Source organism: Hyperolius riggenbachi, chromosome 10 (assembly GCF_040937935.1).
Source record: "Hyperolius riggenbachi isolate aHypRig1 chromosome 10, aHypRig1.pri, whole genome shotgun sequence".
NCBI lineage: Eukaryota > Metazoa > Chordata > Amphibia > Anura > Hyperoliidae > Hyperolius > Hyperolius riggenbachi.
In genome coordinates this window covers 229,981,749-229,995,225 of record NC_090655.1, presented here as the reverse complement: position 1 = coordinate 229,995,225, position 13,477 = coordinate 229,981,749, and the positions used below count along the sequence as shown (strand labels likewise).

Here is a 13,477-nt window from a genome sequence, read left to right as displayed (position 1 = left end):
AATCTTCTATGAACTCACCATGCCTCTCAGTGAATACTTTGGGATGTCTTCTTTCCAAAATGGGGTCATTTGGGGGGTATTTATACTATCCTGGAATTTTAGCACCTCATGAAACATGACAGGTGGTCAGAAAAGTCTGACATGCTTCAAATGGGAAAATTCACTTTTTGCACCATAGTTTGTAAATGCTATAACTTTTACCCAAACCAATAAATATACACTGAATGTTGTTTTTTTTATCAAAGACATGTAGCACAATGAATTTGGACAAACATGTATACAGAAATTTTACTTTATTTGACAAATTTTATCACAGAAAGTTAAAAAAATATTTTCTTTGACAAAATTCATGTCTTTTTTGATGAATATAATAAAAACTAAAAATCACAGCAGCAATCAAATAGCACCAAAAGAAAGCTGTATTAGTGACAAGAAAAGGAGGTGAAATTCATTTAGATGGTAGGTTGTATGACCGAGCAATAAACCATTAAAGCTGCAGTGGTCTGAATGGAAAATAAGGCTCTGGTCCTTAAGGGGTTTTATGACTGCAGTCCTTAAGTGGTTAATCTATTAAAAACTTGTTTCTATCTTCTCCTTTTAATTTTAAAGACAATTTATTGACAGAACAATTTATTTAGAAAATACCAATAAATGTATATCACCTGCATCAGCGGGAATGTGTTTTATGATGTCTAATTAGGTTTCCTTTTCCTGCAAAGGATTTCCCACAGTCTGAACAAGAATAAGGACGTTCACCGGTGTGACATCTCTGGTGTTTACGAAGGTGTGTTTTCATAACAAAACGTTTTCCACACTCTGTGCATGAAAAAGGACGCTCACCAGTGTGAATTTTTTGGTGGATACGAAGGTAGGTTTTCTCAACAAAACTTTTTCCACACTCTGCACATGAATAAGGACGCTCACCTGTGTGACTTCTCTGGTGCGCCAAAAGATCCCGCTTGCTATTAAAGCCCTTCCCACATGTTGTGCATGGAAAAGGATGCTCACCTGTGTGACTTCTCTGGTGTGCAAGAAATTGTTTTCTGTGCACAAAATCTACCCCACACTCTGAACATGAAAAAGGACGCTCGCCTGTGTGACATCTCTGATGGTTAAGAAGGTCACCTTTTTGAGTGAAACTCTTGCTGCATTCTGAACATGAAAAAGGACGTTCTCCTGTGTGAATTCTTTGATGTCTAATGAGGAGACTTTTGTTAACAAACCATTTCCCACACTCTGGACAAGAAAGATGGTCATCTGTATGAGTTCTCTGGTGTTTATAAAGGAATGATTTCTGGACAAAACTTCTCCCGCACTCTGAACATGCAAAAGGTCGTTCACCTGTGTGACTTCTCACGTGTCTAACAAGGTGACCTTTGTTACTAAAACATTTCCCACACTCAGAACATGAAACAATACGTCTACTTGTGTGAATTTTCTGGTGTTTAAGAAGGTGTGAATTCTGAGTGAAGCCTTTCCCACACTCTGGACATAAGAAAGGCCGCTCGTCTGTGTGAATTTTCTGGTGTGCATGGAGAGCTTCTTCGCAAGTGAAAGATTTCCCACACTCTGCACATGAAAAAGGACGCTCCGTTATGTGGATTCTCACGTGCCTGAGTAAATCTGCTTTATGAATAAAGCCTTTTCCGCATTCTGAGCATGAAAAAGACCGAACACCTGTGTAAATTTTCATGTGTGCATAAAGGTTTGGCTTTGTACTAAAGCACTTTCCACAGTCTGCACATGAAAAAGGACGCTCCCCTGTGTGGCTCCTTATGTGGACAAGGAGGCTTGAATTTTTAAAGAAAGTTTTCCCACAATCTGAACATGGAAAAGGACCCTTCCCAGTATGACCTTCATGATGTGTATTTCCAGTACTGGGGTTTCCTCCTGGAGAATATTGGGTGACACCTTTATCTTCTGCATTATAATCTGGAGGTGAGATAAGACATCCCTCTAAGGTGCTCCCCACATCCTGTCCATCTATTGGAGAAATAATAGCAATAATAAACACAACTCTTCTACAGATCCCAACCTAACATTTTAGAAAACACAATGAATGAAGAATGTTTAAGATAAGCCCCTTTCCTGGATGCATACAGTTTAAAACAGTTGACTATTCAACTCTCTTAAAGTGGACCTGAACTCAGAACTCCTTCTCTGCTCTAAAAGGTAAGCAACAGCATACTAACTGTTAAAGAAAAACATTTCTTTGTTACAGCTGATACAAATCTGCAATAAATCTGCTGTGTATCAACTTCCTGCTTTCATGGAAACAGACACATTGTTAACAGCCTGTGCTTTCAAATGAGCCTCTTTGTATTGGCAGTCAGCTGGCACAGCTGAGGGATCAAATTACTACATGTGATTAGACACAGGTAAGGGGGAATTAGACAGGCTAAACTCTCTGCACAGGGCAGCCAAGCAGCACAAATAGATGGTACGCTGGCGATGCACAGCCAACGTCTGGTGTACTATTTTAAAATTCAGACCGCAATCTACCCATCAGACCTTCTGGATCTAACATCATAGTACCAACAAATGAGGAGGAGATACTGTACACCATATGAAATGTCCATCTCCATTCCTCAGTATAACATCATAGTACCACCAAATGAGGAGGAGATACTGTACACCATATGAAAGGCTCATCTCCATTCCTCAGTATAACATCATAGTACCAACAAATGAGGAGATACTGTACACCATATGAAATGTCCATCTCCATTCCTCAGTATAACTTCGTAGTACCAACAAATGAGGAGGAGATACTGTACACCATATGAAAGGTCCATCTCCATTCCTCAGTATAACATCATAGTGCCAACACATGAGGAGGAGATACTGTACACCATATGAAAGGCCCATCTCCATTCCTCAGTATAACATCATAGTGCCAACACATGAGGAGGAGATACTGTACACCATATGAAAGGGCCATCTCCATTCCTCAGTATAACATTATTATTATTAAGGAATGGAGATGGACCTTTCATATGGTGTACAGTATCTCCTCCTCATTTGTTGGCACTATGATGTTATACTGAGGAACAGAGTTGGGCCTTTCATATGGTGTACAGTATCTCCTCCTCATTTGTTGGTGCTGTGATGTTATACTGAGGAATGGAGATGGGCCTTTCATATGGTGTACAGTATCTCCTCCTCATTTGTTGGCACTATGATGTTATACTGAGGAATGGAGATGGGCCTTTCATATGGTGTACAGTATCTCCTCCTCATTTGTTGTGAACATGATGTTATACTGAGGAATGGAGATGGGCCTTTCATATGGTGTACAGTATCTCCTCCTCATTTGTTGGTATTGTGATGTTATGCTGAGGAATGTAGATGTACCTTTCATATGGTGTACAGTATCTCCTCCTCATTTGTTGGTACTATGCTGTTATACTGAGGAATGGAGATGGGCCTTTCATATGGTGTACAGTATCTCCCCCTCATTGGTTGGTGCTATGATGTTATACTGAGGAATGGGGATGGAGCTTTCATATGGTGTACAGTATCTCCTCCTCATTTGTTGGTACTATGATGTTATATTGAGGAATGGAGATGGGCCTTTCATATGGTGTACAGTATCTCCTCCTCATTTGTTGTGAACATGATGTTATACTGAGGAATGGAGATGGGCCTTTCATATGGTGTACAGTATCTCCTCCTCATTTGTTGGTGCTATGATGTTATACTGGGGAATGGAGATGGGCCTTACATATGGTGTACAGTAGTATCGCCTCCTCATTTGTTGGTACTATGATGTTATACTGTGGAATGTAGATGGGTCTTTCATATGGTGTACAGTATCTCCTCCTCATTTGTTGGGGACATATTGGGCAGTGTGGTAAATAAAGAGTACATTCTTCTGGTGAGGATGAGAGATGCATTCATCACATGGCATAAAATACTAGTTCCACCTTATCTTTCGGACACTTTTGGGGGTAAGCTACAAATTGTGATAGTTTTCTTATGGATAATAATGGTGGGTTGTCAGTGTCCTCACAAGTAAAGTATGGATCTCAAGGAATGTAAACATTTCCCTTACCTGGGCTAGTCTCTAGAGAACACTCCTCGTTTTTAATTTTCACCATCGTTATATCGTCATTGTCCAAATACTGCTGTTCACTTCTTATATTTCTCTCCTCTTCTTCCTCACCTATTGTCCTTGTCATTTTACCCTCCTGTGCTGACTGCTGATCTCCTGTCACATACGTCTCTTCTTCTTCTTCTTCTTCTTTAATTATAACCATCATTACCCCTTCCTCCTCAGACTGCTGATCATCTCTTGTACACAACTCTTCTTCTTCCTCTTTAACGTTCCTCATTATTTTATCATCTTCTGTAAACTGCTGATCAACCATCACACAGGTCTCTTCTACTTCCTCTTTAATTGTCCTCATCATGTCACCCTCCTCTGTAGACTGCTGATCATCCCTTACTTACGCCTTTTCTTTTTTAACCTCAATCTGTTTGTCACCCTAAACCAAAAAAAAAAAAAAAAAAAGTAAACAGCATATCTAATAGAGTAGCAGTACTGAACTGAGCTACATAGGGCCACACTATCATCTAGTTTCATGGAGCCCAGAGCCAAGTCTAAGCATGGACCATAACAATCTAAAACATTTATTTCCATAACAATATGAAGTTGCCTTTTTAAATTATTATTAAAAACTAATGTTAAAATATTAGGGATGATATAACTAGGTATTCATTCATTAAAGTCCAAGATCACGTTTGCTATTAAATATATAACAGAAAAGGGGAGGTGAGCACCGCTCCACACCCCTCTCCACCCCAGGACAGTGTTTGACCAGGTCAGAAAGGCCCAAAACGTCAGTGAAAAGGAAGGAGGTCCGCACTTATCTAGAAATCCGATCCTTTATTGCTGGACATATCCACATCTTAAAACGACCACAGGCATCACATAGCTGACATGTTTCGGACAGAAATTAGTCCTTAACCTTCCTGGCGGTAACGTTCGGGGTAAGCCGCGCAGGAGGTTTTCTCAGGCCCTGCTGGGCCGATTCGCGTAATTTTTTTTTTGCTGGACGCAGCTAGCACTTTGCTAGCTGCGCCAGCACACCGATCGCCGCCGCCCCGCGCTCGATCGCCGCGCCGCCGTAGAGCCCCCCCCCCCTAGACCCCTGCGCTGCCTGGCCTATCAGCGCCAGGCAGCGCTAAGGGGTGGATCGGGACTCCCTTAGACGTCACGACGTCCATGACGTCGGTGACGTCATCCCGCCCCGTCGCCATGGCGACGGGGGAAGCCCTCCAGGAAATCCCATTCTTTAAACGGGATTTCCTGATCGCCTATCGCCGGAGGCGATCGGAGGGGCTGGGGGGGGGGCTCGCTACATGATTTAAAAAAAAAAAAAGCAAAAAAACGGCAGCGCTGCCCCCTGGCGGTTTTTGATATACCGCCAGGGAGGTTAATCATACCTGCCACATCAATGACAGTCTAACATATATAGAGAGACCCATGGGTTAGACCTGGAGGTGGGACTAGTGCGTAGGAGGTCTATATATATATTTAGAGTGCCATTATGTAACTAGCTATGATTAAAGAAAACCTGAACTGAACATTAAAAGTCAAAATAAACATACACAAGTCATACTTACCTCCCGTGTAGTCTACTCCTCAATCTATTTTTCCTCTCCTGCATCCTGTTTGTCCACTGTGATCAATGGAATTCTCCGTCCTCCATTTTGAAAATGGCTATAACCCCATAACAGCTTCCTGGTCAGCACACTGTTAAACTGTAACATCGCCCACTTGAGCCATAGGGAAACATGGACACATCAGTTCTCCTCTCAGCTGTAACTGACAGCAACTGATATATAACTGACAGCAACTGATATATTTCAGTTCTGACAAAATGTTGTCAGAACTGGAAGGGATCACAGTAAGAAGAAAATGGTGAGCTTCTGAGAGGAACTGATAGCAAGGTAACTATGTAATGTTCATTTGAAGTTACCTCATGTGTTTATTTTAAATAATTTTACTCAGTACAGGTTCTCTTTAAGCTATAGAGTAAACAGAGGTGCCAAAAGGATTAAAAAAAAAAAACACAAATCTTAAAATTGCCAAGGAGGCAGTGGTGGACTTACCTCCCAGAAGCAGACACAAGAACTGTCAATTTCAAAACAGTCGTAAATTTATTAGCATACTCCAAAACAAAGTTGCAACGCGTTTCACAGGTTTGACCCCGCTTCATAAGGCAATAAACAAGGAGTACATGGCAGCATCAGGTCAGAATTTCGCTAAGCGCCTCTGTTACAGAGACGTTTAGCGAAATAGGTTGTTACAGAGACATCTAGCGATGTAGGTTGCACATATTATTATTATTTATTATTTATGAAGTGCCAACATATTCCATGGCGCTGTACAATGTAAGAAAACAAACAAGGGATACATAATGATACAGACAATGATATACATCAAATATGAACACTGATACATACATTAATATATTATCCTACAAGTAGAATACATTTTTCAGTTTTAAACCTTTCGTTCCACCTACCTAATAATAGTGAGAATTGGGATAATCTCCAGTTGTACAATCCTGGGAATAAAGAGGACCTGTACATCTCTCTAGTGGGTTTCAGTTACTGGATCCATCTGTAGGAAACACACACACTGACTGAACACATTGGGCTTGATTCACAAAGCGGTGCTAACTGTTAGCACGCCTGTGAAAACCCCCTTAACACGTCTAAACAAGCTTTTCACGCATAAAACTTTACGCGCGCAAAACTTTATGCGCGTAAAACTTTACGTGCGTACTGCACAGAACGCAGGGCGCACCGCGCGAAGTGCCCATTAAAGCCTATGGGACTTAGCGCGCGTAAAACTTTGCGCGCGTAAAACTTTACGCGCGCAAAGTTAGCGCGTGATCTGATTGAGAAATCCGGTGCTAACCTACTTAGCACCCTGGTTAGTGCATCTAAAGACTTTGGATGTGCTAAGTAGGTTAGCACCGCTTTGTGAATCAAGCCCATTGCCTCTATGTGATTATCAGATGATGAGGAATGTAGGTGGCCCATACTGCTCTGTCATTTACAAGAAATTATAGTCTCTTCTTACCCAGTGATGTGAAGGGCGGCTGATTCTTCATCATGATGTCCTTGTAGAGGTGTTTCTATTCTTATAAATATTGCCACTCCTGTAGGGAGAATGTGTAATTATAAAATACAGAATATCATGGTTAGGTTTAAATCCTGATACTATCAAAACTCCCACCTGAAATTTGCCATTAACTTACTGAGTATCCTCATATCAGCTTCATATTATCCTGTGATCTAGCCCTAACACTGATCTACCCCTGCTGCATCTAGCATTAACCATATCCCCTGACACTGTCCATGCCTACCACTAACCTTATCCCCTGACCTAACCCTAGTACTAACCTTATCCCCTGACCTTGACCTACCCCTAACAATGACCTTCACCTTCTATGCCGAATACTAACCTTATCCCCTGACCTAACCCTAGCACTAACCTTATCCCCTGACCTACCCCTAACACTGACCTTCCCCTTTTATGCCTACCACTAACCTTATCCCCAGCACAAACCTTATCCCCTGACCCACCCCTAACACTGACCTCCCCTTCTATGCCTAACACTAACCTTATCCCCTGACCCACCGCTAACACTGACCTTCCCCTTCTATGTCTACCACTAACCTTATCCCCTGACCCACCCCGAACACTGACCTTCCCCTTGTATGCCTAATACTAACCCTATCCCCTGACCTCCCCCTAACACTAACCTTCCCCTTTTATGCCTACCACTAACCTTATCCCCTGACCCACCGCTAACACTGACCTTCCCCTTCTATGTCTACCACTAACCTTATCCCCTGACCCACCCATAACACTGACCTTCCCCTTGTATGCCTAATACTAACCCTATCCCAACACTGACCTTCCCTTTCTATGTCTGACACTAACCTTATCCCCTGACCTCCCCTTCTATGCCTAACACTATCCTTATACCCTGACCTCCCCCTAACACTAACCTTATCCCCTGACCCACGCCTAACACTGACCTTCCCCTTCTATGCCTATATTTAAAGACACTCCCCAGAAACAGCTAAGAGGGAGACACAAAAGAAGAAAAACAGGTTATCAGAGCAGCTCTTTGCCCCCAAAAGCTACGTCTCTGATCTGCGGACAGGCTAATGTTTTCAGGAGGCGGGCACAGAGCACGGGATCAAACTGCGCAGCCAGAGAGTCCGGCTGCCAGGACATTTGGCAGCTCACTTGGGACATATATGTGCCTGGGATAGAGGACCCTAGTTCTGGGACATGTCCCAAAAAACTGAGAAGCCTGATAACTGTAGGTTTGCAGCTGCTATTCTTTACTTTAGTTGTTGAAGAGGCTCCTCTTCCTCCACAGGTATCAATGGGAGACTTCATCTGAGTGTTATGTTTGTCATGTTTTTAAAGCAATCATGGTGACTCTCAGAAAACCAGCTGAATTGCCTGGAGTTCTCCTTGAAGGGTTGTAGTTTTGTGGTTTCATAGTTATTATGGTCTGTGTTATATGATCACTGGATCAATAAAAACACTTTTCCCATTTCTCAACACTCTGAGCAAGTCTTATTCCACCTCAGTCGTGTACAGCAGAATGCCAGAGCTATTGAAAGTAATGCTATAGATGCATGCTTTATTCTCCTTTAGGTGTGTTGCAGCAGCTGCTGCTGGGGATGGAGGAGTGGAATATGTGTAAATAAAAACATTATCTTATTACCTCTTCTCCTGCCAGTTCCAGCAATGTCTTCTCTCTACTTCCTGTCTAGATGGTCCAGGTCCAACTTTTCCTGAGTGTAAGTGCTCCATCTTGCGGACAATAGAGAAACTGCAATCATCATTGCACTGCCTTGTGCAATATCTCCAAAATAAATGATCACGGTGAGGATAATTTATATAGTACTAGTGAGGATAGTTTACATAGCACTCATATGTTATTTTTCCGCTCCCGTTGAAAGTTAGTCACAAGCACCTCGGTTTTGGGAACTACACCTCATTTATTTGAATGGAGTATCTCTGGTTCTGGGGGGAGGGGGCTAACCCCCAAATTGCAGCCCACGATCTCTTCTACCTGCACCCCAAGTTTTATATTTTTGTCAAACCGGGTGAACCACAGCACTACCGTTGGACACTTCATCCTTTCCCGCAAGGAGATTGCATAGCCATGGTCAAAACTTTGGAGGGCCGTATCTCCAATTCTGGGGGCGCAGTGAAACCAAATTTTGGGTGCTCACTCAGCTCATCCCAGGGGTCCCAGTGACCCCATTTTGGGGTGTCTGGCTCACTTGGATCGGAAGATGGAAAAAGAGACATGCCAAAAAAAGTGGGGTTTTGGGTCTACCCCGCCCGAAGCCCAAAGGGCCAGCACCCCCAAACTAAGGATGTACATAGCCCCAACCCTGGGGCCCCTCTGACCCAAAAGAAGAAACCCAAAAATACTCAAAATTAGCATCTAAAACAGCCCAAAAAAAGCCAACCATTTTGCTCAGCTTTTTTTGCGGTCTCATCTCTGGTTCTGGGAGTGCCAGTGACCCCAAATTTGGGGTGCTCCCTCAGCAGGCTCCAAAGGCCCCGCACAGTCACACCAATTTGGGGGTGCCCGTCTTAGGGACGGTTTCCACTATCACGAATTCGCATGCGTTTGCCACATGCGAATTCGCATAGCCAATACAAGTGGATGGGACTGTTTCCACTTGTCAGGATTCCTTTGCGTTTTTCAGTGCAGAAAAAATCTGCACGGCAGAGCCATCAGAATTTGCATACCGCTATGCGAATCACATACAATGTATTTAATAGGGAATTTTGCATGCGGCATTGGTATGTGAATTTTCATGCAATTTCGCATGGAATCAATGGAAAAGCACACAGGCACTGCCATGGTTAAATTTGCATACATCGGCATGCATGTGAAATCATATGCGAATTTGCATGAAAATTCGCATATGCATGCAAATTTTTACCGGGGCGATTCCCACCGCACAAGTGGAAACGGGCCCGTATCAGGAGATAGAAAAAGAGCCACTTGACAAAAAAGGGGGGGTTCGGGTCTGCCCTGCCCAAACCCAAAGAGCCATAGCCCAAAACTATGGGTGCTGGTAGCCCCAACCCTGGGGTCCCCGACTTAAATTTGGGATCAATGGCACAGACGGAATCAAAGTTAGGGCCTTTGATGACCCACCCTTTACCCCCCCTTAAGGACCAGCGCTGGTTTGATTGATCTGTGCTGGGTGGGCTCTGCAGCCCCCAGCACAGATCAGGGTGCAGGCAGGGAGATCAGATTGCCCCCCTTTTTTCCCCCCTATGGGGATGATGTGCTGGGGGGGTCTGATCTCTCCTGCCTGCTGTGGGTGGCGGGGGGGGCACCTCAAAGCCCCCCTCCGCGGCGAAATTCCCCCTCCCTCTCCTACCTGCTGCCTCCCCCTGGTGTTCCGGGCTGCACAGGACGCTATCCGTCCTGTGCAGCCAGTGACAGGATGTGGTCTGTCACATGGCGGCGATCCCCGGCCGCTGATTGGCCGGGGATCGCCGATCTGCCTTACGGCGCTGCTGCGGCGCCGTACAAATGTAAACAAAGCGGATTATTTCCGCTTGTGTTTACATCTAGCCTGCGAGCCGCCATCGGCGGCCCGCAGGCTATTCACGGAGCCCCCCGCCGTGATTTGACAGGAAGCAGCCGCTCGTATGAGCGGCTGCTTCCTGATTAATTAGGCTGCAGCTGGCGACGCAGTACTGCGTCGCTGGTCCTGCAGCTGCCACTTTGCCGACGCACGTTATGAGTGTGCGGTCGGCAAGTGGTTAAAAGGTAGAGTACAAACTATTTTTTTTCCAAAGTTTTGATGAGCGTCTCTCTGCTGTGAAAAGGGGCCTGAAGAGGTAGAATACCCCAATAAGGAAGGCAATTTCTCCAGAGAAACAACTGCAAGTTACCGTGAGGTACATACCTTTGTTTGGGGTTTTAGCTCACATTATATTTACAAAATAGGCGATTAGGCTTCTTTTACACTGCAAATTGCAATTCCGATTTGTGATTCTGATTTGCCATTCCAATTTTCGTTGGATGCTAGAACACCGAAGAAAAACGCAGCATACAGGACTTTTTACAATTGCGTCAAAATGCGGAATTGTGTGTAAAATCACATCAAATTGTACACCACAACACATAGGACAAGCACCATCAAATGTACGCAAGGCTTGTAAATGCCTAATAACAGTCAGTTGTGTGCAGAAAGGCCACTGAGTGCAGTAATCCACAACAGAAAACAACAAATGTGGTAGCCCTAAAATGTACAATGATATATATCTTCATATATTTACCATTCGTGTCCTTACCTCTCCCTCTAGATTGTAAGCCTTTGGGCAGGGTCCTCCTTCTTTTGTGTCTTACCTGATCATGCACCTCCATTACTGTGAACCCATGCTATGCATCCGAGTGAACCTAACTTGCCTAATCTCCATGCTCCCCTCCAGTGACTGACTAAGCATTACCTTGTACTCATACTGTGCTGCGTGATCTGGTCTTTCTTGTATTCCCGTATTGTCATTTTGCTGTATGTCACCCCTAAATATTGTCTGTAACCTAAATTAATGTCCAGTGCTGCGTAATATGTTGGCGCTTTATAAGTACAATAAATAAATAATAGGTATCAATAAAAGTCAGATTGCAAAGTCCCCCAGACAGTGGAAAGTATGAAAAAAAGTGAAATTGGTGAGAGCTGCTAGTGAGCAGATACAACCTGTGTAAATGCACCCTGCATAATATATGCACAGGTGTAAGATAGTGACAGGGTGAATGAGCACTGGAGAGCTTTGCACGCCTGCGCCCGCCCGCTCTGTCCTCCTCTGGTAAGCCTCTTTCCTTACTGGCGCTCCCCGTTGGGGTCCATTACTTTGGGTTGGTTTCCACATCTCTATACTTTTTTTCTACCGCGGTTACTTGCACCCTGCCTCTAATTACACTGCTGTGTTCTTTACTGGTGCGCACTTCCACTCTCCAGTGCTCATTAACACTGTCACTCTCTTACACCCGTGCATATATTATGCAGGGTGCATGTACACAGGTTGTATCTGCTCACTAGCAGCTCTCACCAATTTCCCTTTTTCATACTTTCCAGTGTCTGGGGGACTTTGCAATCTGACTATTATTGATACCTCTTATATGGAGATTATATATCATTGTACATTTTAGGGCTACCACATCTGTGCAATTGTTTTTATGGTTTTAATTTTTATATGGATTGGATAAAGGCTTGTTTATATTTTTTATAGCTTGTTTATATTTTCAATACTGTTGTGGTGCGGTTTATTGAGGGCCTTTCCTTTTTCTCTGTTGTTGATTAAAATCACATCAAAATCGGAATCACACGTAGTGTAACAGAATTGCAAATCAGAATTGCGATTTGCAGCATAACAGAAGCCTAATGCCTATGTGTCAGTAAGTAAGGTTGAATTGGTAATACACACAGGGTATGCATGGTGTGAGATGATGAAGGGAAAACAGGTGAGAGACATATGGAGACACTAACTATCGCCCCCCCCCCCCCCCCCATAGCCTGCACCCACATACCCAGTACACACATGGCAACCTGGGTCAGCCACTACTCACATGCTACCAAGTATCCTCCCATGGACCATAACAATATACCACTCAGTCACCCAAATTGTTCTCCCCCATAGCCTGCACCCACATACCCAGTACACATATGGCAACGTGAACCAGCTACTACTCACATGCTACCCACAAGTACCCTCCCATGGACCGTACCAATATACCACCCATTCACCCATATTGATCTCCCCCAACCCCCCCCCCCCCCCCCCCCCCCTGCCCCTAGCCGGCACTCACATATCCAGTACACACATGGCAATCTGGGCCAGCTACTACCCACATGCTACCAAGTATCCTCCCATGGACCGTACCAATATACCATTCAGTCATTCATCTTTCAACCAGATCCTCAGTATACACAATAGCCTGTGTAGTCTGCCATGAAAACCAGTCATTTGAATCATGGGAGACAAGAACATTTCATGAATGCGATGTACAGATGAACAGAACAAAATGACATTGCAAACAGCAAAATATGTTTTTTATTCTATATATAAAGCAATAGAAAACCCTTTTGGCCTGTATTTTTTTGTGGCCATAAATAAAATTTGTGGTATAGAACAACAGAAAATAACTTTTGAATTTGTAATTTTCAAAAAAAAATACAAAAATATAAAACAACTGTTGCATACATCATTAGCATACATATCAATAATAAACGTCACAGCATATACAGTGCCCCAATATCCTGATTGGCTGAGGGGTGATGGCAAGGGACAAGTATAGTTTCCAGCCTCCTTGACCTTGTCATTGCTACCTAGGGCAAGATACATTTTTTAACAGTTTGGTTTTTCTCGTGCAGCAAGAACATGCAGTCATTTTTTGCA

At 43.6% G+C, this 13,477-nt stretch overlaps 1 protein-coding gene across 1 annotated transcript; it reads right to left on the bottom strand.

Moving 5' to 3' along the window:
- Positions 1 to 358: 358 nt before the first annotated feature.
- Positions 359 to 8,803, bottom strand: LOC137534735 (oocyte zinc finger protein XlCOF6-like). The gene is made up of 5 exons (XM_068256358.1): positions 8,766 to 8,803; positions 7,097 to 7,175; positions 6,534 to 6,631; positions 4,055 to 4,487; positions 359 to 1,983 (listed from the first exon to the last, which is right to left on the bottom strand). The coding sequence occupies exons 4-5, from the start codon at positions 4,410 to 4,412 to the stop codon at positions 668 to 670; spliced, it is 1,674 nt and encodes a 557-aa protein (XP_068112459.1). The 5' UTR covers positions 4,413 to 4,487; positions 6,534 to 6,631; positions 7,097 to 7,175; positions 8,766 to 8,803; the 3' UTR covers positions 359 to 667.
- Between the last annotated feature and the right edge of the window lie 4,674 nt (positions 8,804 to 13,477).

Excerpts from the sequence above, each read along its gene's own strand:
- LOC137534735 (XM_068256358.1), bottom strand. The coding sequence starts at position 4,412 with ATGATGAGGACAATTAAAGAGGAAGTAGAAGAGACCTGTGTGATGGTT. Across the intron at positions 1,984-4,054 it reads TTCTCTAGAGACTAGCCCAG|ATGGACAGGATGTGGGGAGC; the intron begins GTAAGGGAAATG and ends TTTCTCCAATAG.